The sequence below is a fragment of the Pogona vitticeps genome, chromosome 1 (genome assembly GCF_051106095.1).
Source record: "Pogona vitticeps strain Pit_001003342236 chromosome 1, PviZW2.1, whole genome shotgun sequence".
In the NCBI taxonomy this organism is placed as follows: Eukaryota; Metazoa; Chordata; class Lepidosauria; order Squamata; family Agamidae; genus Pogona; species Pogona vitticeps.
The window spans coordinates 187,000,777-187,028,019 of NC_135783.1; the positions used below are offsets into that span (position 1 = coordinate 187,000,777).

The following is a 27,243-nucleotide window of genomic DNA, read 5'->3' on the forward strand; positions in this document are numbered from 1 at the left end:
AATGCTAGTTTGATTTGGAACACTTCTGAATCTCATAGGTAACATTATTGAACTTCATGATAACCCCTGAGGGGATGCAAGATCAGCTTCTTGGAATAGTTGTCGCACGAGAGAGACCAGACCTTGAAGAAGAAAAGCAAGCACTGATTTTACAAGGGGCTGAAAACAAAAGGTATGAAAATGTTACTGGTTAGAATGCTGTCTTAGCAAAATGGCGGTGGCTGAAGAGGAAGACCTGCTAAGACTAGATGTGGAATTGTAATATTGTAGATACACTTAATTTCACTTCCAGGAATATGCAGACCAGCATCTTTTGGCTTCAGAACTTAAGTGTAGCATTCCCTTGAAATTTGATTTCACAAATATCCTCTGGCTGCCTCAGTAACCACTCTGTAACATGAATGTTTCAGCTTTGATCTCTGACAACAGGCTATCACGGATGCCTGTTTTCTGGCCCTTGTGATGAGACTGACGCAGAATTGGATTATGTCCAAGAAAACTACAGTGCCTTCCTATTGCTTGAGAGCAGCGACAGATCAAAAACCAGGGTCTAAAATCAGCAGCTTTCTGAATGATGTGACTGCTATGCTCATGTGTCTGTCACAGCATAGGTGCTACACATATATGTTAGCTGAGGGTCATCAACTCTAGGGTAGATGAATGCTAGCTCAAAGTGAGAGCTCAGGCGCACAACCTCTGAGGGAAGGTGAACTGTGTTTGCTTCCATTGATCTCATAGATGGTCACCACCCTGGACTGCCATTGCCACTTTATTGAATTTGTTGCCTGCTTTTTTAAAAAGCCAAATCTTGGTCCTATGAACCTTTCTGGTCTTTGATACAGCTAGAAGTCAAGGCAAGTGGTCCCACATATCTTTCTTATTTTGAAGAGATCTTGTGCTGTTTCTATACTGTCACCATAGCAAATTCAGCAACAAAGGGTGACAGGAGCCTTTAAACTAGGGTGGCTGCAATTGGTCTATGTGCCCCCCATCCCTACCCCCCACAGAAAAAGCTTTTTAGGAAGGAACTTAGGGGAGGATACCTTTATACCAAAGTGGAGGATGAAGAAGTGATAATTGTTTGAGAGTAGGAGAGAGCTACCTTCACATTCTGCTTGTAATCTTCCTGGGAACCAAGGAACATTGGGGTCCTCCAGATAGGGCAAGAGAAAAGTCCTACGTGGAGACCTTCTGCCAGACAGAGTTGGCAGTTTCAGGCTGGATAGACCCATTGTTTGTTTGTTTGCTCATTTATTTATTTATTTAACTTATATGCCGCCCACACTACCCAAAGGTCTCTTGGGCGGCTTACAACAAAATACAATAAAAAAGACAAAACTTAAAATACAATTAAAATATATACTCCTAAAATTGGCATCAGGACCCAAAGTTGATATTATTTCAATTAAAAGCCTTCTGGAACAGGAAGGTTTTGACCTGGTGCCGAAATGTCATCAGCGTCGGTGCCAGATGAATTTCGATTGGGATGGCGTTCCATAGTCTGGGGGAAGCTGCCGAAAAGGCCCTTTGTCTACAAGCCGTCCCTCTTACCTCCTTGAGGGACGGCTCTTTCAAAAGGGCCCCCTGGCTAGATCTTAACTGCCGGGCAGGCTCATATGGAAGGAGGTGGTTCTTCAGGTATCCAGTTTGACATGGTGTAAGGCCACTTTCTGTGCTCCCATGGGCCTCTGACCATCTATTGTGGTAAAAAGAATCATTGACCAGCCTGATGTTGGTCAGGTTTTCCTTTGATTGCTCTTGGTAGTTCATTTTTAGCACAATTTATCTGTAGATGGAAAGACCAACTTAGTTAGCAATTTGGCTGGCATGTTTCAGACCTGCTGAAGTTTCCAAACACTTTCCGGAGCATTACAGTATGCCAGCCGGGATGTGACTAATGTATCACTGTGGCCAGATCAGACCTCTCCAGATGTGGATGCAGCTGGTGCGCTAGCTTTAACTGTGGAAAGGCACTCCCGGCCACCACGGGTGTCACATTATGGCATGCCACACTCTTAGTTGCTGCTGAAAAGAGCAGGGGCCACTGTTTTCTCTTTCTCTGTGTCATAACATCCATCTTGGACTTTACTGTCTCCTTGAACTGAACACTGCTCTTCTTCCTTCGGAGCTCTATGATCATTGGAATATGTGTGTATGTGTGCATGCATGCCTACGCACAAATATCCCTTGGGGGCTTCGTCCTTCACAGCTTTTCTTATACAATCTTTGGGTCTTTTGTTACAGACAGCTAAAAGAAATAGAGGACAAAATTTTAGAAGTGCTTTCATCTTCCGAAGGAAACATTTTAGAGGATGAGACAGCCATCAAGATATTGTCTTCATCTAAGGCATTGGCTAATGAAATTTCAGAAAAGCAGGCTGTTGCAGAAGAAACAGAAAAGAAGATAGATGCCACTCGAATGGGCTACCGCCCCATTGCTGTCCATTCCTCGATTCTGTTCTTTTCCATTGCGGATCTGGCCAATATTGAGCCCATGTACCAGTATTCCCTCACATGGTTCATCAACCTTTTTATCATGTCCATAGATAACTCTGAGAAGTCCGAGGTACTACAGGACAGGTATGTAAAATTATTTTTGTTTTCATTTTTCTGGGAACATTTATTCAAGCATTGGCACATCCAATAATTTTTTTGTTTCTGTTACTTGCAGACATTTTCTCGGTGTATATTTGGTTTCTTACTATTTTGAAGAAACTGTGGATTTATGGAGGTGTAGGCATATGTTGAAATGAATAGGGTTCAAGGATATTTGATTTTATTTAAATTCTTGCAAATACACATAAAGCTTTTCAAGAGAAGTTCTATAGCATGATATTCACAGCAATTTAAAATATTAATATTTTGCGCTGGATAGCTGGGCTGGATAGCTCAGTGGTTTACATGTCTGCCTGTGGAGCCAGAGGCTTAGAGTAGACCTCGCTTATGGGGCCTTGGGCAAGCTGCACTATCCCAGGGCGCGCCCCAAAAAAGGGAATGGTGAACTGCGTGTGAGTATTTTCTACCTGGTTGACCCTTGAAAAGGGTTTTCATAAGTCAAAATTGACAGCACATGATGATGAAGTTGCTATGTGAGGAACCATGCAAGACTATTGTCTTGGTCACAGGCACCAACTATTTCTTGGTAAGAAGAAGTTACTGAAAACACATCTTTTTAGACACAGTCCTGCAAAATTTCTTTTGATTGAAATATATCAAAAGGATAAATGTCTAAATAAGCTTCAAACAACAAACCCTATGGAAATTAGAGATGGTTGAGTTAACTGATTCCAATATCTTCCGTTAATTGGACATAACATTTAAGTTGATTTCACTGGGGCCTCATTTAAATAGTAATGAGCTGTGAAAATTGAGTTCAGTGTCAGATTTTATGTGATGCCCTTATGGAACTTGAGAATAGTTAATTCATGAATGAGTGCTTTACAGTTTGTTTAGTTTTGCCGCTTTCTGCTTCCTGCTTTTTGGATGCTTGTTTGTTTTTATGCCTGGTGTTTACCAACCCTTTGGAGCCATTTTTGAACACATGGGGACGTGTAATCTTCAGGCTTAGAAGGAGGGGCCCTCCAAAGGCCAGATGGAGGGGAGGGGGATCAGAGGAGACAGGGATCTCGTTGTCTCGTGTGCTCCTAGAGGCATCTGGTGAGGCCACTGTGAGATACAGGAAGCTGGACTAGACGGGCCCCTTGGCCTGATCCAGCAGAAATCTCTTCTTATGTTCTTAGGTTCTTATGGCTTTGTTGATTCTTTGGTTGGGATAGTCTGCACTGAGACAAGAGCACTGTTATTGTGTTCAGAATATTTGATTGGGCTACTTTGTAGTGATGTAAAGGAATCGGTAATGAGGCAATCGCAAGCATCTAATCCAGATTTCAGTCTTCAGATAGCAAATGTGTCGTGCATTAAGTGTGGTGTGCAACATAATACATATGTATGGATCCAGTGCTTTCAGATGGCTATACCTCTGGTCCACTGGAGTAAACAGCAGGAGTGTATGTATGGTTCTCATTTTGTGTTAGGGTTGAGCAACTTTGGTGGGTACAGGTGTCAGTTTCACCTCTTCCAATTTTTTAGTGAGTGTTTGCTTTGTTTTAAAGGAGAATCATGTTTCTGGGAGTGATTCTCCTTTGGAACAAGGCATGTGCTCCTCATGTGCCTTGTTTTTAATAATAATAATAATAATAATAATAATAATAATAATAATAATAATAATAATAATAATAATAATAATAATAATAATAAAATACTACTACTACTACTACTACTACTACTACTACTACTACGAATAATAATAATAATAATAATAATAATAATAATAATAATAATAATAATAATAATAATAATAATAATAATAATAATAAATAGTGTGACATTAAGTCAATTCCAACTTAAGATGACCCTTTTCAGGCTTTTCTAGGTGGAGAGTACTCAGAAGTGGTTTGCCATTGCTTTCTTCTGAGGGTATCCTGAGACTGTGCAGCTTGCCCAAGGCCACCTAGGCTGGCTCTTTCTCCCAGGAGGCACAGGAAGTGGGGAAGCGAACTTCTAACCTGTGGCTGCAGAGCCAGATATGCAGGGTTAAAAAAACAGTAACAGTGGATTTCAATGTCTGCAGGAGCTGCAGAAGACCAGTAAGGGCCGTATGAAGTCCACAGGTCATGTGTTGCTTAGCCCTGGTCTATGTTATAGGGACGTCCATGGCCCTTTGTGCCTCAGATATATCAGACAACCTTTGTCCCTTTTGATATCCACATCATGTAAATCACAAATTCTTTTATTCTTAGATTATATATAGGAGCCAAGTGTCATTACAGTGGGGTCTTGACTTGAGAACTTAATCCGTATTGGAAGGCGGTTCTCAAGTCAAAAAGTCTGTAGGTCAAGTCTCCATTGACCTACAGTGCATTGAAAACCGATTAATCCCGTAACAGGCCGTTTTTGTTCCATTTTGGTTTTTTTCTGGTCTGTAAGTCAAATCTCAGTCTGCAAGTCAAACCTAAATTTTGCGGCCAGAGCAGTCTGTAACTCAAAAAGTCTGTAAGTCAAGCCATCTGTAAGTCAAGGGTCCACTGTATATATATATAATCTAAGAATAAAAGAATTTGTGATTTACATGATGTGGACATCAAAAGGGACAAAGGTTGTCTGATATATGTAATCTTGACCTTGTATCTTCATGGAGCTTCAGACAAAAATTGTCTTGGTGCATTGCACCACAATTACATTGTAATCTAATATGAGAAATGCCCTCCTCCCAAAGTTATCTGCTCATTATGTATTCTTCAGCTCCCCGTTATTCAAAAATCCTCAATGAATTAACATAAAGCATTATTTGTGATGTGTTGTTTCCAAGCTCTGACTTGCAAAGCCCTCATGGGTTGACCATTGGGCTTATAGCTCTGCAAATAATGACCTAGGGGAAAGGGTTGTGAAGCAAATGAATACACATACAGTACAACTTGCCGGAGTGTGCAGCTTTCACCAGCTTGTATTTTATTTTGTGTCAACAAGACGTCAATGTGCTGCTTATATTTCACTGCTGACACACTCAAAGGGAGCGGGTGTAAATGGCTAACAAGGGTTTTTGAGTCAGGAAGTGAGACTAAGACAAATCGCTAGCAAGATGTACTTGAGCGCCCATGGGCTCCACCAGTTACCTCAGCCTCTCTTTCAGTAGTAGGTTGACATCCATTCATAAGTTTTAAGTGGCGAGAGGCGAATGAAGGAGCCAAGTGTCATTTTTGGATATAGTGTCGTGTATATGTCTGGATAGGGAAAGGGAGGCAGCCACCACCAGTAAATGAGGGAGAATATTTCTGGGCATTTTTTGCAAAGTGGCCCTGTTTTTCTAAGGGGTGAGACCAGAAAATGAAAAAGAGGAGAACATTTCTTGGCAGAACTTCTAAGAAATTTCAAGACAGCTTCGTTGCTACTCAGAAACTGCTATGCAGTTAATGAGTATTCTTAATTTTTTTTTCGGTGGGTAAATGGACCAGAACAGCTGAAATCTAAGTGGTTTGTAATTGTGTTTACAAAGTTGCTAGCTTCAAAGTGAGATTAATTTGGATTCTCCCCTCACCCCTTTCTTTTCACAATTGCAGACTGAGGATTCTCAAAGATCACTTTACGTACTCTCTCTATGTGAATATCTGCCGCTCCCTCTTTGAAAAAGACAAGCTGCTCTTTTCCTTCTGCCTGAACGTAAACCTTCTGAAGCATGATAAATTGGTTAGTGCTGCTAGATAAACGACTCCATGGCGTGACGCATATTAATCTATTAATCTGTTGGCAAGCCCCAGGATGCTCTTCCTTACGGTTATTTCTTTACCCCTTCATGGGAGCAACATGGCTGTCATTTGCAGTCTATCAGGGCCGGAACTCAGGAGATGCTGGTTCAGATCCCCACTGGGCCATGAAACTCACCGAGTGGCTCTAGGCCTGATACATGCGCAGCCTAACCTCTGGGTCACAGGATTGTTGTAAGAAGAAGGTCATGAGGAAAAGGGCCATGTATGATGAAGTGCTTGCAGGAAAGATGGCATATAAGTACACCACATATAATAATGTAAATGAAGCAGGTTCTCAAATAGGCCAGTGGCTATGAGCAGCTCAGAACGTCTCTGCATACTAGTTATTTAGAACAAGGCCCACTCGGGGTGTGAGGGGGTTTCAAACAAGGTGCCCCCCTTGTGGCCCTCTGGCCATTGGGGTCCTTCCCTGGTTGGTTCTTTCTCGCACCACATGACAACACACCCATCACCTGCATCTGGATCTGAGAACCTCTCGTATAACTATAATACCCGTAGTGTCCGAGAGCAACAGTGTGACATTTGGCTGGCACAGAACTAATTCCCCACATACAGTGGTGCCTCGCTAGACAGTTACCCCGCATGACAGTTTTTGTTAGACATTGACTTTTTGCAATCACTATAACGATTTGCAAAACAGAGATTCCTATGGGGGAATTTCGCTGGACAATGTTTGGTCCTTGCTTCGCAAACCGATTTTTGCTAGACGATGATTTTGACAGCTTCCTCCGCACTCGCAAAACGGGTGTTTTCGGGACCTAAGCTTCGCAAGACAACTATTTAAACAGCTGATCGGCGGTTCGCAAAGCGGCTTTCCTATGACCGATCTTCGCTAGACAACGACGATTCTTCCCCATTGGAACGGATTGAACAGGTTTCAGTGCATTCCAATGGGGAAATGCTTTTCGCTAGACAATGATTTTGCTAAACAGCAATTTCAGTGGAATGGATTATCATTGTCTAGCGAGGCACCACTGTACATACAGCTGTGAGAAGAATTGTGTCAGGGCCAGTTACAGAATCTGGTGGATTTCCTGGACCAAATGCACTTTGTGAATCCAGCCTGGCCCAAGAGTAAACCTGCACTTGCCCCTGACCAAACTGTCGGCCTCTTCCCAGAGAGCAATCTTTTGTAGTTTTCAGGGGGAGGCCAGGCCAAATGTGGCTTTCTCCTTCTTCTTCTTCTTCTTCTTCCTCTTAGACTTGTTAATAGAGCTGCCAAGGGCAGGTACTGAAGGGAGCCATACAAAGAGGAGGAGGGGACGCTTTGGGGTGTGTGTGAGAGACAAGGCTGACCGCTCATGCTGTCCCTGCGCATATGGCTCCTACTCTGTAGTACTAGGACTAAATTTGAAAGCTGTGTCTCAAATCCCAGCGTTCTCATCCTCCTCCTTTTATCTGAATTCATTGCAGATCGATGAAGCCGAGTGGAAGTTTCTGCTCACGGGAGGCATAGGCCTGGACAATCCTTACTCTAATCCCTGCCCCTGGCTTCCCCCAAAATCGTGGGATGAAATCTGTCGCTTGGACGATTTGCATGCCTTCAAAGGTATTCGGAAGGGATTTATCAACTTGAAAGAAGGATGGAAATCCGTCTATGATAGTTTGGTACGTTGTCCACCCTTATCTATCCTCTTTTCTTCACTGAATGTTCACCCTGCATCTCGCCCTCAACATCTCAAGCATGCATAGTTTTTCTCTACCATGAAGGTTCTTGGGGGCAGAATACATGCTTCCCACACATCAATAGCCCAGTCTCCATTTCCAGGATTCAAGGTTAACAGATTAGAGGAAAAAGGCTGTTTGAAAACTTGAAGAGATGCTCCTTAATATGGAGAGCAGTTGGACCCATGGTTGAACATGGTATAAAGCAGACTCATATAACCCTAAAATAGCCACGTTGGTTGATGAACCGGATGCCTTAGGGACCGTTACCAGTTGTTACAGGAGGTTGTGCCTCACTGGTTGAACTGGAAGATTCCTGTCGTAGCTGGGCAGAGTAGGTCCACTAAAATTAATGGGATTTGCATAAGGCTGCTCTCACATTTCAGCAGTTGATTACTGAGTTCTCTAGGGAGGGCTAGCAGTTTTGTTTAGGCTGGCATGTTACACAAGGGCGGGGTGGGCAGCGTGTGAGGATGGGTTGTGAAGCGTCCAGGTTTTGCCTGTGTGGAAAGGTTTCTGTTGTTGCAAGAGTGGTGGTGCTTTGCTGGAGTTTGCACACAGGACGTTCCCTTGGCCACTTGCGCATACAGACACTCCCATTATTTGAAATGGGGCAGTCTTTCACAGACTACAGTCCATGTCTTCATATGCATACAATGTTGTCCTAAGGCCCAAGTGTTCATGCGCAGTTGCAGAGGACTGTAAACTGAGCTCAGAAGTAACACATGGTAAATAACAAATTTATCTATTACTCATTAGTTTCGTGGGAAAGGATAACAGTAACAGAATGACAGTTGTGTTTTATGTTTTTAGTGTTTTACTTTTTTCTGTTACCCTTCCTTCCTTTAGGGTAAAAAAGGTTGGGGAAGGGCAGGATTCTTGAGAATATATATATATATATATATATATATATATATATATATATATATATATATATATATATATATATATATATATATATATATATATATATATATATATTCAGAAGAAAAAAAGATTAACTAATGAGTAATAGAGATGGGTAGGAATCTTGTTTTGGAGGTTCGTGCCGGTTTGTATGCACAGCACCACAAGTACCACACGTTCCCTTCCCCTGCCTCCCCAGCCAATATCCCACTCACCAGTTGTCGCATGCTCCTCTCCTCTTCCTCTACAGCTGTTCAGCCAGTCGCTGGCAGGATCAAGGGATTGCCGGTCCTGCCTCCTTGTCTGAGTGGCCAAGGAGGTGGGACAGGGAAGCCCATGCTCCTGCCAGGGACTGGACGAACGCTTAAAGAAGAGACGGGGAGGAGCATGCACCGGCTGGTGAGCGGAGTATCCATCCAGGGAGGCGGGGGAAGGGAATGCGTGGCAACTGTGGCGCCGTGTGTATGAACCTCCGAACTGAGGTCCGTGCCTATCTCTAATGAGTAACAATAAAAGTAGTGGGTAACACAGTGGACTCATTTTGTAATGTTGATGAACAAGTTACTTATGGGGGATGTAGTAGTGGCTTTGTCACGAGTAACATAATGAATTACTTCTAAACACTCACATTCCAAACTCTATGGTGAAACGATATGTAGCTAGTGCAGTGATCACCACATTATTAATAGTGACCATTCATGAAATAATTGGTTTTGACAGGTAATTGACATATAAGGCATGATTTAAAAAAAAATCTTTAGTCCACAGGGCATAGAACTGAACCTCCTAATACATTTGAGCCATTTCTCACTTTAATCTCTCTTTGAAGTTTTGTTTTGTTTTTTGTTTTACTTCAGAACGCTTGCTTTGAGATTTGTAACAATGTGTTCCGGAGGCTTAAGTGTTCTCTTACTCATCTTTGAATGCCACTAGTTCTGATGTTAGATCCACAACCATTTATTCTTTTGCAATGATTGGTCTGTTTGTTTTAGGTGGGGTGCAGAAAGCACAGGAAGAGTTTCAGAATACATTCTCATTGGAAACTTTTGGGCAGGACAGGGCATCGGATTACACATTTTATCTGTTTAATCTGTGTTTGTAACACTGCATGTTTCAAAAAATTATTCACTCTTAACAACTAACTATACATTACAGGCAAATGTGTGTAAAAAGATCCTTGTGTATGGCTGTGCCCTCAAGTCAAATCCAACTTATGGTGACCCTTTCCAGGCTTCTCTACATACAGAATAGGTTTACCCTTCCCTTCTTCTGGGCACATCCTGGGACAGTGCAGCTTGCCCAAGGCCAGACAGGCTGGTTGTTTCTGGGATGCACAGTGGGAATCAAATTCACAGCCTCTGGCTCTGCAGCCAGATACCTAAACTTAATGAGCTGTCCAGCCAGCATGATAGTTATCACTTAAAAATAAAAGAAAAATAATATTTGGTGAGCAGAGAAGATACGGGGGAAGAAATGTTTAGCCTCTGGTCCAAATACTCATTTAATTTCATAAGCATGGACTTGGAATGCTAAGGCAAGAGGGATATTTCAAATGGAAAACTGTACGTCTGAAAGAGATATGGCCTAAATCCAAGTGCTTCTCCCTATTAAAGGAAACCACTGAGTCAGTGGAAAGTAGGTAAATTGACACTCACGTATGCCACATTGTTTTGATTGGGTGATCCAGGTATGTTATCAGAGCACATGCATGAACTCATACATGTCTTGGAGATACACCCATAAAGGATCTTCAGTCTATGGCAGTTATGGCAATACTGTACCATGACACAGAGAGGACCTAGTATATCACGACCAGATAGGCGGGATATAAATAAATAAATAAATAAATAAATAAATAAATAAATAAATAAATAAATAAATAAATCACACTCACAAAAAGTTATTCATAAGGGGAATTTTATTGAACAACCAGAATTAAAATATGCCCAATAATTATGTTGGGAAATGTTGTTATGTACCTTCAAGTTGGAACCAACTTAGAGTGATCCTAATGGGATTTTCTAGGTTAGTGAGGTATTTAAGGATTGGTCTTACCAGTTCCACACCCACAGTGAGTTTCTGTGGCTGAGCGGGGATTGGAACCCAGGTCCCCCGAGTTCTCGTCTGTCACTCTACCCACTACACCACACTGGGTGCCCTAAATTGGGAAACCAGAAGGATTAAACAATGAAGTACAGTATATAACTTATACTGTATGAGAAAATATAAACTCAAAAGAAGCAAATTTACCTGGCTGGTGGGTTCTGAAAGTCAGGCTGCATTGCAAAGTTCTGCAGTGCCTGCACAGACTATTTGCAAAGGTGCAGCAAGGATAAGAGGAGGAAAGGAAGGAAGGAACTTTTCTTAAAGCAGGCACACAGAAAGAAAAAAGGGGCAGATTGAGGAGCCATCAATGTGTGGGGAAGATACTGCCAGAAGATAGATTAGGGGTGTCAAAGATTCCCTTTCTTTAGTCTTGTTGCCTTACAGCTGGGGGGTGGGAGGGGGAGGCGTTGGAACTCCAGCTGGCAGGGATCAGGAGGAACGGAAGGGCTTTAAGAGAAAAACGGAGACAGCAAACACCTTCCTCCAGAATTTTTTCTCAGACCCTAATATGGCTACTGAGTATCTTTGCATCTGGTTTTGGCCAGGCAGACTAAAGTGACCTGCCCTCTTGTTAGCCATATGCGCTCTTCCGAATCATAGACTCATGAAGTTGGAAGGAGCCTATAAGGCCACTGAGTTCAATCCTCTGCTCAGTGCTGTAATATAAATATAGAATACAAATTTACCTGTTCTGTCCCTTCCTATCAGAAATGGCTTATGGCACGTTGCCCACCTGGTTAATCCTACCCGATGGTCCAGGGACAATGGAAATATAATGGGCCATTTCACAGACAGGAAGGAGGAAGTGGACAGACTCTGTTTACAAACATGCAGAATATTCTAGACTCTTTCCCAGATAATCTGTGCAGTACAAAAACAAAAGAACGTAATCTAATCTATGTGACCTTTCTATAAGAAGGCTATCCTCTGAGACGCTTTTTGGCTAGGGCATTCATGGCTTGTGTATAATTTTAATGAGTCAGCTAGAGCTACCTATATTCCTGTCATTTCCTCTTTCTTGTTTGTTTGTTCACACACACACACAAACACACACACACACACACACACACACACACACACACACACACACACACACACACACACACACACACACACACACACACACACACACGTCTGGCAGCCAAGGCCACTCTGGGCAATTTACAAGTAACATAAAACAACAAAGTAACAAAATAGCAAGCAACATCTATACATAGGGGTAAAATTGAAAGTCATAAAGTGCATTGAGGATAACATTACACTACAATAAATACAATTAAAAACATAGAAAAATATAAAAACATGGAGCACGGCAGTATGATAGAAGTTGAGGCCTTGGCTTACCTTTTTTTTTTAAAAAAACATTTTTTATTAATTTTCCAATCTATCTACATTGTTTGTGCTTGTCAAACATCGTGTTACATACTTGCTTGCAATTATTTGTTTTTTACATCTGTGTCTTCCCGATTATCCCCCCAAATTCCAAACATCTTTCAAACCATTCATATACAGATTTTAGTATATAATATAACTACTATCATAATATTACTCTCATATTATATAAAGTTCTCAGGATCTTCTAATAACATTCTTATTGAAAGTGGTTCCAGATCCATGACCCAGCTTTATATCTAGTTTAGTTTGCCTAAAATAAAAAATCACCATATTACATCTTTACCCTGATTCGGGCTCTCTTATTTCAATTTAGTTCTCCTTTTTAATATACAGAACATACCCTTTTACAGTTCCAGATGATAAATATATACATGTTTTCAATATTAAGGGGCCCTTCCTTGTTTTCCGTTTTTTCATCTTTCTAGGTAATTCCCTCTCTGATTCCTCTTTTTTCATTCCCTGCTATATCTCTAAACATTCTGTCATCTTTCATGTCCTCTGAAACCATTTTGTAGTTCTGATTTATGTCCACTGACTCTTTTTGTACTTGGTCTATCTTCAATGAGTCTTCCAGGCTTTTTTTGGTTAATTTTGCTGTTTTTTCCTTTTGTCTTCCCCTGGTATTCTCCTCTGGTCCAAGACTGATGTTTCTCTTAGGTTAACTTTCTCAAGCTGCTGCTTGGTTTGGCATACATCATCTGTGATACTCCCATTTCCTTCCTTGTTGTTTCCTGTTGCTTGTGACTATAGTCCTTCTGATGTTGATTAGATAATTTTGCCTCTTGATAATGAGATTTCACGGTCGTTAATATTTTTTGAAGCATAGATTTTACTTCATTCCAAAATTGTCCTTGTTGTGCCATTCTGTTTCTGCTGCCTAGATGCTTATAAACAGATATTCCAAATTTCCAGAGTCATTTCAAGAGTTCCGCTTTGGCTATGTAAAGTTGAACCAAATTCGACCCAAGGAACAGTTTTTGAAAAGTCCACTTTAGGGTTAATTCCAGCCAGAAGCTCACGAGGAAATAAACAGTTTTTCAGACTTAAGCAACAACAGTATATTCAAGGTCACATCTTCTGGGAATCATTCCAAATGCTCTGGATAGTCAAAACAATGTCCGCACTTAATTTGCAGGAAGGTCTCTTAAGCTTATAACGCCAGGTTGTAAATATTCTTAAAGTATAATTTAAAAAAGTTACTTTCTTCAGCTATCCCTCTCACCAGATTTTCTGCCGCTTTAAAAAGTTACTGAGATAAGATAGCAATTCTTTTTTTTCCATATGTAGGGGTACGTAGGCAATTAGTTGTAAAAAGATTCTCACCCGATGGAAAAACAGCGATGCCAGGTGCTGTTCCTTGCTTCTCTCAGACGGCTGCCAGTGACTTGGAAGCTAGCCGAAGCTGCTTATTTCTGCCCATTGGCTGATTAGGGAGTTTCCTGGATCGAACCGGGGTGGCCGCCGCCCCCCGTGATCAACAGGCTTTCTCCCCCAGTTCACCACCCCTCCAGGGTGGTTCCGACACCCTACGGTGTCCCAAAACGGGTCAGAATTCAGCCCAGGGGACAGAGCTCTGCCCTCCTGCTGCTGTCTTGTCGCGATGTCAAGCCGGAAGTCAGGCCTTGACTTACCTTGAGACCAGAAGATATTTCTTTTCAGCCCGTTTTTAAGTTTTATTTGTCCTTGGCCTTACAGTTAAAACAGTCTGTGGCATGTACATACATGTCTTGGCAAAAATGAGACTCTGGAGGGATGTTGTACAAACCTGGCCAGTCTGGTAATAGGTAGAGATGGGCATGAACCGGTTCGTCCTGGTTCGTAAAGGCAGTAGCACATGTGCTGCTGCTCCTCTCCTCCTCCCTTCTGGTTCAAACAGCCACTCACCAGGCCCAGCTTGCTTGAATTTCCCACCTCCTTGGCTAATCTCCCAATCATGAGCAAGAGCACAAACTTCACTGGCCCATCCTTTTGTCTGAGTGGAAGATCAACCAAGAGAGAGGGTTGGAGAAGTCTGAGCTGTTGCAGGGACTGGAAGATCAGTTGAGGCGACAGAAAAAACCCAGCAAGCTAGAGCTGGTGGGTAGCTGTCTGAGCCAGAGGAGGTGGGGGAGGGGAGCACCAGCACCTGTGCCACCACCTTTATGACTTGGGATGAACCAGGACAAACCAGTTCATGCCCTTCTCTAGTAACAGAGTCTAGTTAGGGCTCACAGTTGGATGTAGGCCTAAGAATATTTTTCTTTTCCTCATGCCTCTATTTTCTGTCTCCCTTTCCCATTCTTTGTCCCCCTTTATGTGTTTCAAGTGTTCACAATTCCTGCAGTATATCCAGAGCAATAATGAGAGCAAGACAAAGAGGCTTTGACTCAGGGCATTGAAATCTAGAAGATGGAAATATTTGTTGCTGGAAAGATGCATTCCTGTCTGCTGAGACTTGCCCACCAAAGCATGTATACTTCTCCCTTGAATTGCATGGGTCTGAGAACACCATGGTTATACACAGATTTTTTCCGTAAATAAATAAATATTCAATAAATACTGTGTCCCTGGCCACCCAGAAACCCATGAGTGTGACACTGAAGGCATTAAAGTGGTCTCCTTGCCCCCAAACACAATATTTCTCATTCGGCCTCTAGATCAGGAGGCCATAAGGACCTTTAAGGCTCATTACACACGTTATTGCATGAAAAGGACTGTCAGTGCTATGGAAGAGAACCCCGATAGAACTGTTCTGTATGTGTGTGTCCATGTGCATGTGTGTTAATCAACTACTTATGCTTTGTAGTTATGTTTTTGGGGGGCAGTGTTTGAGTATGAAAGGTAAGGAACCCAGAAGTGTACATGTTTGTTTGCAGGAGCCTCACCACGAGCCGTTTCCTGATGTGTGGCAAGAGAAGGTGGGGGAATTCCAAAGGATGCTCATCATTCGTTGTCTAAGGCCTGACAAAGTAAGTGTGGAGGAACATCAGACCTTGAGCTAAGCTTGCTTGCTGAAGAACTGCCTAATTTCTCTCAGCCTTTCCCCCAGAACCACATTGGAAGCAGGCAGTACAGAGAAGAGTTGCCGATACTTCTCTCTAGATTGCAAGCATAATTGCCTTGGGGTAGAAAAACATTTTGCTCCTGCAGAATGTCCGTCTCTCCCTTATGGAACACCGTTTCCTCTCTTAATTGTATTTTTAATTTTTAATAGTTTATTGCTTCATACTGTGGTTTTGTTTTCTCTTATTTGTTTGGGGAACTGCCCAGAGGACCTGCGTCAGGAGGCAATTTTGCAAATATAGTAAATCATTCCTCTTGTTCATATAGTTCCAGGAACAAAGTCCTTCAACCTCAGCCTCTCTACTCCCATTTCCTTTCAGCTGTTTGTTGGCTTATAATTGCTGCAGGATCTCTTGCATGGGTAGCCTCATTCTTACCAAGTATGAACAAACCTATTTCTGTAATTTTAGCTGGCTGATAGATACCCTGTTTCCCCGAAAATAAGACCTAACTTGAAAATAAGCCCTAGTATGATTTTTCAGGATGTTTGTAATAGAAGCCCTACCCCCAAAATAAGCCCCAGTGAAATGAAACCCCGCCCTCCACCCTTGTGCAGCAACCAGAAGAAGATGAAATGGCTGTCTTTGAATAAATGTAAATTGTTGTACATGAAAAAAATAACACATCCCCTGAAAATAAGCCCTACTGCGTTTTTTGGAGCAAAAATTAATACTGTATAAGACCCTGTCTTATTTTCGGGGCAACACGGGTATGGCCAACGATGAGCAAGAGCGCTCTCTTTCCATCCTTATGCGCCTTTGAATGCCCTCTTTTTACTATGGAGATCCTGGAGTCTACTAGAGCAAGGCCTAGTACAGTATCTTTTAGCCAAGCTTTATCACCTCTTTTAGCCAAGCTTGAGGTGATAAACGTACTAGTCAGCCTTGTTCTTAAGTGATTTATTACCTGTGTCATGAAAAATCCATCTTTCTCACCCAGGAATCTTATAACCCAGAGAACGTGCTCTTACTGCCTTGTCCAAATGACTCCCCAAATGTTGTTGTGCTCTTAAGCTGTGTTATCTCTAACTGCTGGCTCTTGGGCCAAGGTGAATGGAAGTTGAAATGCAAAATCTGGACAAGCTGTACAGTATTTCCCAGTCTGCTCATTTTGATTTTGCTAATGCTTCAATTTCACTTTCCCACTGTTCTCCTCATCTTATTTGCTGTTGCAATCAATTTGATTATTATTATTTTTTCTTGTGATGATTGTAGCAGTTTTAATTATTTTGGTGGTTTTATTATCTGTCATTTTTAATTTGCCTTTGCTGTGTTTTTAATTATGTTTATTAGTTGCCTTGAACACTGTTTTGCAGAGGTAAGTCAGGATAGGAGTATAATAAACATACAATCTTGGAAACTCCCACCAAATAAGAAAACACAGTCGGATTGCAGAAGCGAAATTGGGAGGCCTAACAATTTCAAGTAAAATACAAAAACCCTTAAAAGCGGTGCAGATGCCCATATATGACTTCTGATTGGCAAAACTATAGCTCTCAGCTATGCTGCTCCTTCAGGACAAAGGAATAAAAAATAACAAAGTGACATGGGCTGCTCATAAGGAATCTGTCCATTTCATCAAATCAGTCTCAAGAGCAACAATAGTGACATAGAAGCTCTTTGATGGAAAAGTGGAGATAGTGCAGTGGTTCCCAACCTTAGGTTCCCAGGTGTTCTTAGACTAAAACTCCCAGAAGCCTTCACCATCAGCTCTGCTGGCCAGGAATTCTGGGAGCTGTAGTCCAAAAACACCTGAAGACCTGGGAACTACTGAGACAGAGACTTACCCTAATGAATGTGTTGCTTTGTCATATGGGGAATATTTAATGGAACTAGCATTGGATTTGAGTCTGAAGTCCTGTTGTCTGGTGTAGTAAGTCACATTACAGCTGGCCCACTGAGTCAGCTCTTTCTTAGATTCTATTGATTTGAACAGGCCTACTCTAGTTGCAACTTACTTTAACATTGTCATTACTAGAGAAGACTCATTTGATTCAATTGAGCTCAAGGGGCCTACTCTAACGTCACTTCGTACACTAAGCAACAAGCTTTTATCCCGGATAGCTGTGTGGAAGAGAACAATCTAAGTATCAGTTTCAGAGAATAATCTCATTGTTCTATCCAAAACTCTTTATTTAAAAAAAAAAGCTCCATCCTTCGACCCTTGCACACCTATATTATTTTGGTTCAATGGGCTTCTTCCATTAAGTCAAAAAGAATTTCTCCCCTTCTCCATTACTGGGTTCATGCAGAACAGGATTTATACACATGCACAATCAGAATATAGCACCAGGAGTAGAGATATATCCTAGGAATGCACCCCCCATACATTATTGTTCACTTCAGAGCTTCTAGCGAGTACATGCAGTCAAGTCATAGGGCAACACTTTCGTCAACTGTGCTTGTCAGTAGAGCAGCCTCCCGTTCCTCGGTGGGGTCTATTCTCTTCTCTTTGGTGGTCAGCACACAGTTTTCTTTTGCAACAGGAACAGGGCAGGGCAGGAATGTCTGGGGTGGCTTTTCCCATTCTGGAGTGTATTGGTACTTATTCACAAAATGATCCACCAGCCGTTTCCTTGTGAGAGCGACTTCTTTTTCAAAGGCGTGTATTACACTTCGACCAGTTTTGCACTTGGGAATCAAAGTGGAGGAAAAATAATTGAAACTGTAACTTTAAAAGTCGTGCTATAATTTTAAAGAGCTTCATTGGTTATCACAAATGGCTACAGGGGGGACTAGAAAATGCCTGTTCCCGTGTTTCTATCATAGTTAAGAAAGAACTTCTGCATGTTCCTTTGATCATATATGGGCAACAGGCAATCCTCCAGACACTGCAGCTCCCAATAACCATTGCCAGGGGTGAGGAACCACAGGAACTGTAGTTCAACAATCTCTGAGGACCGGCATTTTTCATACTTCTGCCCTTGATATTAAATAGTGTCACTGTGCTGGGCATGAGGTTAAAGCCCCTGTCCCTACAATGTTGCTGCAGATTACTGGGGTGAGAAAGTTGCTTTAGCTGGGAATTACAGCAAATACTATCACAATTATTGCAGTGTTTTACATTTGATAATGGCCTAAGAAACGTTGGCTTTTATTGAGTCACTGAGATGGGTTTTAAACATATGTATATACATTATTTCAGCTCTCTTTCTCTTGATTCTTGTCTTGTAATTTTTCTTTTCTTTAAAGAAAGAGGTCAAGGTTTACTAAAAGCAAATACCTAGTTCTTCTAGATAAAGGCATAAATTAGATTTTAGGGCAGCTTTCAATCTGGAGGTGGGAGAAAATGATTGTTACACCCACCCACCTATCCTTGAGATTTTGGGGAGCAAGGGAAGCAGCAGCAGCTTTGATTAGTTTCTCCTGTCAACAGAGCTGTTATGGATAATTGCCATTTGCACCCACAGAGCTCATTTTGATAACTAAAGCATCATGACAAAGCATTATTTTAGAGCCTTCTGTGTGTATGGAGGTTGAAAAAAGTAGAATACACATAAAATAGGAGTGGCTGTAAATAATGTCCCAAAACAACATTTTAAAAAATAAAGAGCAGCTGTCACCACCTAAAGCCCCCAGACCTCAAAGTTTTGTAGAGTTTTTGTTCTGTACAAGATGCTCCCCCTAATTCTTCATCTTCAAAAAGATGGGCAATTGTTGTGTAATGTATTCCACCCCCACCCCCGTTCTTGTTATTTTCAGCTCAAAACTAAATTCAAAGCCAGAACTTGCAATTATCACTTCTGTTACTCACAAGGAAAATCCTGACTCGCTCCATCTCGAGTTGGTGGTAGTCCTCCACTGTCAAATCATCAAAACTCTTAGAAAGGGACAAAAACCCACAAGAGTCCTTACTACGCTTAGAGTGTTCCAGCCTACAGTGGGAACAGAACAGCCTGTTAATGAAACCCTTGTAGGAAGTCAAGTGGAAGCAGATACTTACCTGGAAAAAAATTATCTTCCTCACCCTGTATAAGACTGGGGTGCGTAGCTTCTTAACTCAATGCAAATACAGTGGGGTCTTGACTTGAGAACGTAATCCGTATTGGAAGGCGGTTCTCAAGTCAAAAAGTCTGTAAGTCAAGTCTCCATTGACCTACAGTGCATTGAAAACCGATTAATCCCGTAACCGGCCGTTTTTGTTCCATTTTGGTTTTTTTCTGGTCTGTAAGTCAAATCTCAGTCTGCAAGTCAAACCTACATTTTGCAGCCAGAGAAGTCTGTAACTCAAAAAGTCTGTAAGTCAAGCCATCTGTAAGTCAAGGGTCCACTGTAGCAAAAACGTGCCCCTTTTCTCCCTTTCCCACCAATCTGTGTTCCAGGAGCCATTCTAAAGCATTGCCATTCCACATAATCAGTTGCCTTTTCTCTTACCTAGCACCAGGAATGAAAGAGTGAACATTTCTTCATAATACCTTGTAACAAATATATAGTAGGCACATAACAGAAGGTGGCCCTCCAGAAGCTGTTAGAGTGCAACCTCCATGAGTCCCACTGAGACAGTGAATTGCAGTCCAACCTCATCTACAGGGCTGTCAATTTGCTAATGGCTGCTGCAGAGTTTATTCATGTGTGCTGATCTTCCATGGATTCACCTGCCTGGCATATCCCTATCTAGGTCACAGTCCTACTTTTCTAAAGATACTAAACCACTGTAGTCTGAATCTTTGGTCCCAAGCCCAAAGTCCAAGTCCCCATTAAAAACAAGCTCTCTTTCCCCCTGAAAAAGGGAGGGCTGGATGGGTTCTGAACTGCAAGTCAAGCCTGAGTCATTGAAAAAAAAAAAAGAGCAGAGCTAGTTCAAGTTGAGTCACTGGTGTGACTTAAATCCGACTTGACAGCGAGTCCCGCAGCTCAAGTCCCCATCCCTGGTCACAGAAGCTTCTTTATTCAATGATTGATGCAGACTGCAAATTAGCTGGCTTCTCTCTGGTGGATGATCAGCAGGACAGAATCATAGGGCTTCATTTCCAAATTGATTGTGTAGATGTGGCAGCTTTGAAGGAATGAGTCTCAAGAGGAATCATGTTTTATCATTTTCCAGTTGCGAAGCTGGGATCTTGTATCATTTGGCTTTAATTTAAAAGGCAAGAACCAGAAGGGCAATGATGATGGGATCTCACTATCCCACCAACACTACTCAGGTACCCTAATAGGTCTCGTTCTTTGCTGGCTCTACTTGATGCTTAGAATTCCACACACAACCCATTTCTACCCAAAACATCTTTTGTGCAAGGGGTTTTGTTTGTTTGTTTTAAGCTCTCAAACCACACACTCATATACTGCTATTATTACTCTTGGGGTTATTTTAGATGTGAAGTTTGCTAGAGGCAGTATTTGTGAGCAGTATAAGCACCTTCCTTGAAGAATGGGGTTGGGAAACCTGTGGCCCTCCAGATGTTGTTGGAATCAAACCCCCTTTAGCCTGAGACATTGTGGTCACCAAGAATCAGTCATGGGGGGGGGGGTTTAGAATCCATCAAGGTTCTGGAAGGCTGCTAGTTCTGTGCCCACCCCATTAGGCTCTCTTTGTTTTTTAGTCTGGAAGCAACACTGCAAGTGAAAATGTGTGTTATCACTTGAAATTCTTAACCCAATAAGCCCCTCTCAACTCAGCTAGGTTTTTGTCAGGTAGGAGTGATATTGGTTAAACCAAATAAGTAGAAAATTAGTCTTACACAGATATACAGTACTGAAATCCAGTCATATGTTCAACTAGGTCAGTCCCACTGAATCTCTGAGATTTGATGAGCCAATACCTCTGTTAGGTCCTCTGATTCAATGGACCTACTCAACTTACTAGTGGATTTCAGCCATTCAAGCTTATTATGTCAAGAGTCAGTTTTACACTTGGAGAATGTGTGACCAGAGACCAATATTAGACCATGCTTACCAGGGATCATGCTCTGATTCCCAGCCTTCCAGCTCAATCAAGCAAAAGAAACACTTTGCTACATCAGGTTCATTCACATTTGGACAGTGGATGAAGCCAGCATTGGCCATCTGCACAAAAAACAAACAAACAAACAAAAAACCCAGAACCACAGCTTGAAACACAGAGGCAGGAAGGGCGCATGTGTTGTACTCCCATAGGGCAATCCCTGCTATTCAGATACTGCGCAGTATTGTGTGGACTGTTTGATTTATTTGCTTAAATATACCATTCTATAGACTCAGGCAAATTACCACATTTTTAACCTTTTGAAAGTTAAATCAAGAAGCCTACAGTAAGTTCACATTTCTTCAGATTGTATACAAAGTAAAAAGATACTCAGTCTTGCTGTATTTTAAAGCAGTCTTACATTAAGGTTAATATCTGCTTTTAAACTGTGGTCTCGGTCCTTCCTGCTTAGCTGTGTCCCAGGAACTGGTCCTCTTAATTGTTCGAGCCTTTAGCTGACATCCTGCAAAGTTTATCTTGACTTCCAAGATGACATTAAAACTTGGAAGGAATTGTTGCTTAGCTGTTGGCGATATTTGTTTCACTTTGTCTGAAGGAGAGATCCAGCTTTAACCTTGCACGTTCAATTTCCGTAGAGCTTCTCTTACAATAGTGTGTCTTAGGAGGCCACGCTGCAGGAAAGGTGGACCACAGCAAAGACAGGGGAGCTAATTTAAAAAGCAGTGTAGAGGCAGAGCAACCTTGGGTTCAAAGGGCAACATCCAGTGTTTTACAAGCAGACTTCCACCCACACAACAGGACATCTGCTCCATTTCATGTACTCACCCATCCCTTGGCTTTTGTGATTGTTACCTGCTTTCAAGTCCCAACCAATTTATAGCAACCTTAACAAGGTCTTCAAAGTGAACGAGATATTTAAGGAGTGATTTTACCAGTTCCACTCATCCAGTAAGTTTCCATGATTGAGCGGGGATTCAAACTTTGGTCTCCAGAGTACTAGTCCATCACTCTTTCCACTGCACCACACTGGATATCCCCTTTGCTTTAGAAGAGTGGTTCCCAACATGTTCTTGGACTAAAATGTCCAGAAATCCTGGCCAGCACAGTTGGTGGCAAAAGTTTCTGGGAGTTTTAGTCCAAAAACACCTTGGGTTACACAAGGTTGGGAACCACAGCTCTAGAAGGTTCAATAACTACCTGGATAGATTTCAGGTGAGAAATCTATCTGCTAGCAGCTAAACACACATAGAATTCACTCACATCTAGGTGAAGAATTAAAGGGACCACCTATTTTTCAGAAGAGTTAATAGCAAACAACTGCTTTCCCGGCCTAGAGGTAGAAAAGTAAAGAACGTCCCCATAACTTCTTCCCGCTGTGTAGCTTTTAGAAATACAGGAACCACATCAGAAGAACTAGCAGTTTTTAACACTGTGATTTAACTGAAACTCATTCAATATTTTCCAACTTGTTTTGCATTTTAGTTATTTTTAAAGATAATTTTATCAACTATTTCAGGCCTTGTTGTAAAGCCCTGGTAGATAGCAAGCCCAAACATGGCTTGGGTTTTAGAAATCAAAATTATGAATAACTAGGAAATAAAATGTCATAATTTGAAGCAGGAGAAAAAGGGGTGGGGGGAACTCAGCTTGTAGGTCATTCACCTGCAGAAAGGCTTTAAAAACAAAAGATATTCAGAATCAGGTTTTGCCTTTAGACTTCCGTAGATCAAGGCTTCATCTTCAAAAACATGCACTTTGAGGCTTCCTGTTCAAAAATATACACTTCAAAAACATTGTCACAGCTACAATGTCAGGCACACATGGTTGTGTCAATTCATTTAAATCCTCTGAATTCAACCATACTTGCTTTAAATAAGCATGCATAAACTATCAGGTAGTTTTAAAAAGGGAGTCAGCAGAATAACTTTTTAGACTTACATTTTCAGGAGTACATTTGCAGTGTTCCCTGAAAGGCCACTGTGTGAAGGTCTTTAAGCGATTTTCGTACTCGTACATCTCTCTAAATTCAAATAAGTTTTTGGAAGTTGCATTGATGTCACGCAGGACTCTCTCCATTTAAAGAACCAATTTAGGGACCTTCCTTCCCACCACCCTTTTTTCCTCCCAGTCTCATAACTTTTTGCATGGAATCTCTTTATACTTGGACCATTTCCTACTTTCCCCCAATTGGTCTCACCTGTAAACTTAAAAGTTCTGCAACTAGCAAAAGAGTATACTGTAAGCATGGTGGCAAAAAGAGAAAGAGAGGCTTTGTTCTTGACTGCAGATGGATATTTGGATATATATGTTATGCATAAATGCATAGTTCAGTTATTGCACTGTGCTACTGAGGTGTTTGAAGACTATGGCTTTTGGATAGTCACTGAAATGGCCGGTTGACCTTAATATGATTTTGTGGGGGGAAACTCTAGTGTAAGCAGCTGGAGGATGGTCACCAGTGCTTCCTTCAGAAAAAAAGAAACTGTATTTGTTTAGTAGAAGCTTACTCTTAAGCAACAGTTGATGGGATTGCAGCTTTAAAATATTAGGCCTATATGGGTGGTCTGAGGCAAAAAATCTCAGGGCTCCTTTTCATCTTTCTTTACTGGTGATGTTGGCTAGTGAATTTCTGCAACATTGGTTCTGTGGCAGGCGACACCCTCTGGAATTTCCTCTTCCATAAGGTGATGATTAAAAAGGCAAAAGAGCTCTCTCTCCTTGTTTGCTCTTGGCCACTCCAAGCCACGTTGTGATCCTGAACACACTTGCGACCTGGGTGTAGAAAAATTAGGTTTTTGAGGGCTGCAACTCCTAGGGTTTCGGTAACCATTTTGGCCTGGAGATTGGGGAAGTTGTGGGTTGGAAAAGGAACTTTATACTGGCTGTAAATATTCTTCTTAGAAAAATTCTTCACAGAGTTTGACAGTGCTTAACATACTCCATACTGCAAACACACACATCTTTAATATTGATAGGGCATGTTGGTCTGTTTTATGCCTGGACTTAATTTTGTCTCTGGTTGCAGTGTTTTGGACCTGATGAAGTTTCCGAACATTTTCCAGAGGCAAACCCACATAGAGCACAGGACAGTAATTCAGCTGGGGTGTAGCTAAGGCATGTGTCACCGTCCATTACTGACACCAGACACAGATCTAGAGCTGAAACAGCTTCCTAAGATGTAGATGGAGAAGGAGAGATACTGTAGGAGTTGGGTGTCATGAGCATACTGGTGATACTAGACCCCCAAAATCCAGATGACCTCTCCAGGCGGTTTCATGTAGTTTCTTATTGACTTCTGCTTATTGGACCGAAATAAACAGATAAAACTTCTCTTAGTATGAAGATGAAATAACATGGCCTTGAAAGTAGCAGCTATCTTCTTTCAAAGGAGCCTATTCTTTTAAAAAATAAGCTGCAAATAATTTTTTTTTAAAAGCTTCATTTGTTGTTTTCAGCCTCTTGTGTGGTTGATAAAGAGCCAGAGCCTTTGACCTACATCTTTTTGTTAATCTCCCCACAGGAGTAGACCTATTGAATGGATGGGAAGTTGCTATGTCAACACTTGCATAAATTTCATTGATTCAGTGGGTCTAACCTAGTGGGGGCTGGCAATTGGATTTAGGCTTCCCGTCTGTGCAAAATTCCAAGTCCACTCTGCATAGCCTAGTACTTCTTAGGACGAGGAATAGGTGAAGAGCTGGCATCAGTGGCTCTAAAGAAGATGGCTGTAGCTGTTCAAGAACACCGCTCTTGTGCACTCCGAATGCCCCTCGTACAATCCCTGGCATGTTTGTTTAGAAGTATAATGGAAAAACGTGCAGTTTGAGACCCTGAAGAAGCACTACCAATCAGAACTGATAGTGCTACATGGGGGAAATAGTCAGATCTTATATAGAATGGCTTCCCATGTAAGCTTAAAGGTTGAACCATGTGGAGGAAGAGCAAAAAACTGGAACAGTTGCATTGTAAATCTTGCCTCCACTAGCAAAGAAGACCTTGATGACCGAGTATCTGGAGGCGCATTCAACATGTGCAGGGTGCAAGCAATAGGCTAGCCAGCACTTATAAAAACTACAATATTAAATTGTTTCTTTATGGTATTAAATGTCCTTACAACTGTGTTTAATGGTGAAACCTTTTCTTCTAACTTGCCATTTTCTCCTTTTATTCAATATACAGTATTTATGCATTCTTTTATTTTTTAAAGATATATTTAAAAGACATAAGGCGGTGTTTTTGTGTCTGTTATACATCAGACTGGTCTGTGTCTCACTGTGAGTAATCAAAGAGCTGCTTTGGTGATTCCATTAGAAACAAACATTATTTTGCTTCTTTACCACACACAGTAAAATGTATACTGTAAAATTGTGGAATTTCCTCCCTCCCCCAGAGAAAATGACCTTATACCTGCCCTCATTCTTGGTTTCTAGATTATTCCGATGGTACAGGAGTTTATAATTGGCAACTTGGGGCGTATGTTTATTGAACCACCTCCTTTTGACTTATCGAAAGCCTTTGGTGATAGTCACTGCTGTGCGCCACTGATTTTTGTGTTGTCTCCTGGTGCTGATCCGATGGCGGCTCTTCTCAAGTTTGCTGATGACCAGGTGCGTGGTTGACTATTATGATGCCATTAATATTATACTTCATTGGCTTGAGGCTTAGAAGCTAGGACCACCAGTTCTGACTTGCTTGTTCCATATAATGACTCATGAGCAAGTGACTTCAGGATTGTTGGAAGTATATAAGTGATATATTTAAAAGAAATGGATTCAACGTGATCTTCTCATGCTTATTATGCACATGAGATCCATGAAATACTAAAGTTTGTTTATGAATAGCCATATACAGTGGTGCCTCGCAAGACAAATGCCTCGCAGGACAAAAAAAATTGCAAGACAAATGGTTTTGGCAATGGGGTTGATGACTCGCAAGACAAATGTTCCTATGGCCGTGCTTCACAAGACGAATGTTTTCCGTTTTTTTGTTCCTGCCTCACGTTTGCTGATTTTTAAATGTTTTTCTATGATGTTAAAAAAGTTTTTTGATTGAAATTTTTTAAATCATCTGCACAGTATGTATGGCTTTAAAGAGCACTTAATAAACCTTTTGTAAACCAAATTTGACTTTGTTCTGACTTTTTTTGCCCATAGGAATGTATTAATTAGATATCAATGCATTCCTTTGGGAAAACATGTTTCGCAAGATGAATTTTTCACAAGACAACATTAACCGCAGAACGAATTAAATTTGTCTTGCGAGGCACCACTATATATTACTCTCTTATTAGAAGTGTCATCATCACTAGTATCTGTAGCCTTCTCCATTTACTACAATGGAAGGAGCATTGTGAGTTACCTTCCTCTGTTGTAATGAATGGGGAAACACCATGTGCCCACTGGACCTTCAGCATCTGGAATGAATAGCTGCAGTCTTGGGCAAGATATTCCTGTCTGTGATCTCAGAACAATTCATGATGCTGCGGGCTTAAAATTGAGTCCAATGAATTGCTGTATCTCCTTGGTGTGTTCTGAAAGGTGTGATACAAGGTCAGGCCAAGATTTGAGAGGCCAGCAGCTTTTACACTCTACTTTCCTGCAAGTGATTATTCTTGTAAGTAAACAGAGCTAGCATCAGATTGTAAGCATTGTTGGGTAATTGTGGAAGCCGAGACCAGCACGAAGAGCTCACCATCAAGGGCTCTCCAATTCAGGGCCTCCCAGCCCTCTTATTGCTCTTCCTTGCCATCTTCGGCTGTCCTCTCTCAGCATGCCAGCAATGGCACGGGTGATCCTACTCTACCTTCTGCTGTTCCCTTGAGAATTGGAGGGCTATCAGATGGACAGCACTGGCCCTGACGAGGAAGAGGTGGACCATTCAGTGATGGGGACCCACTGGATGGGAC

The 27,243-nt window shown here is 41.6% G+C and overlaps 2 protein-coding genes across 3 annotated transcripts in view; one reads left to right on the top strand and one right to left on the bottom strand.

Moving 5' to 3' along the window:
* Positions 1–27,243, top strand: part of DNAH7 (dynein axonemal heavy chain 7) — a 191,915-nt gene that overhangs the window by 147,949 nt on the left and 16,723 nt on the right. For both annotated transcript variants that reach the window (XM_072979520.2, XM_072979522.2), the window contains exons 49-54: positions 39–172; positions 2,245–2,580; positions 6,117–6,243; positions 7,737–7,931; positions 15,251–15,343; positions 25,769–25,945. In XM_072979520.2, the coding sequence (XP_072835621.2) occupies positions 39–172; positions 2,245–2,580; positions 6,117–6,243; positions 7,737–7,931; positions 15,251–15,343; positions 25,769–25,945 (1,062 nt within the window). The remainder of the gene's footprint in view (positions 1–38; positions 173–2,244; positions 2,581–6,116; positions 6,244–7,736; positions 7,932–15,250; positions 15,344–25,768; positions 25,946–27,243) is intronic.
* BIRC5 (baculoviral IAP repeat containing 5) lies at positions 17,549–24,002 on the bottom strand. Its single transcript, XM_020808916.3, has 4 exons — positions 23,277–24,002; positions 21,330–21,439; positions 19,191–19,311; positions 17,549–18,067 (listed from the first exon to the last, which is right to left on the bottom strand). Exons 1-4 carry the CDS (start codon positions 23,412–23,414, stop codon positions 17,810–17,812), a joined length of 627 nt encoding a protein of 208 aa, XP_020664575.2. The 5' UTR covers positions 23,415–24,002; the 3' UTR covers positions 17,549–17,809.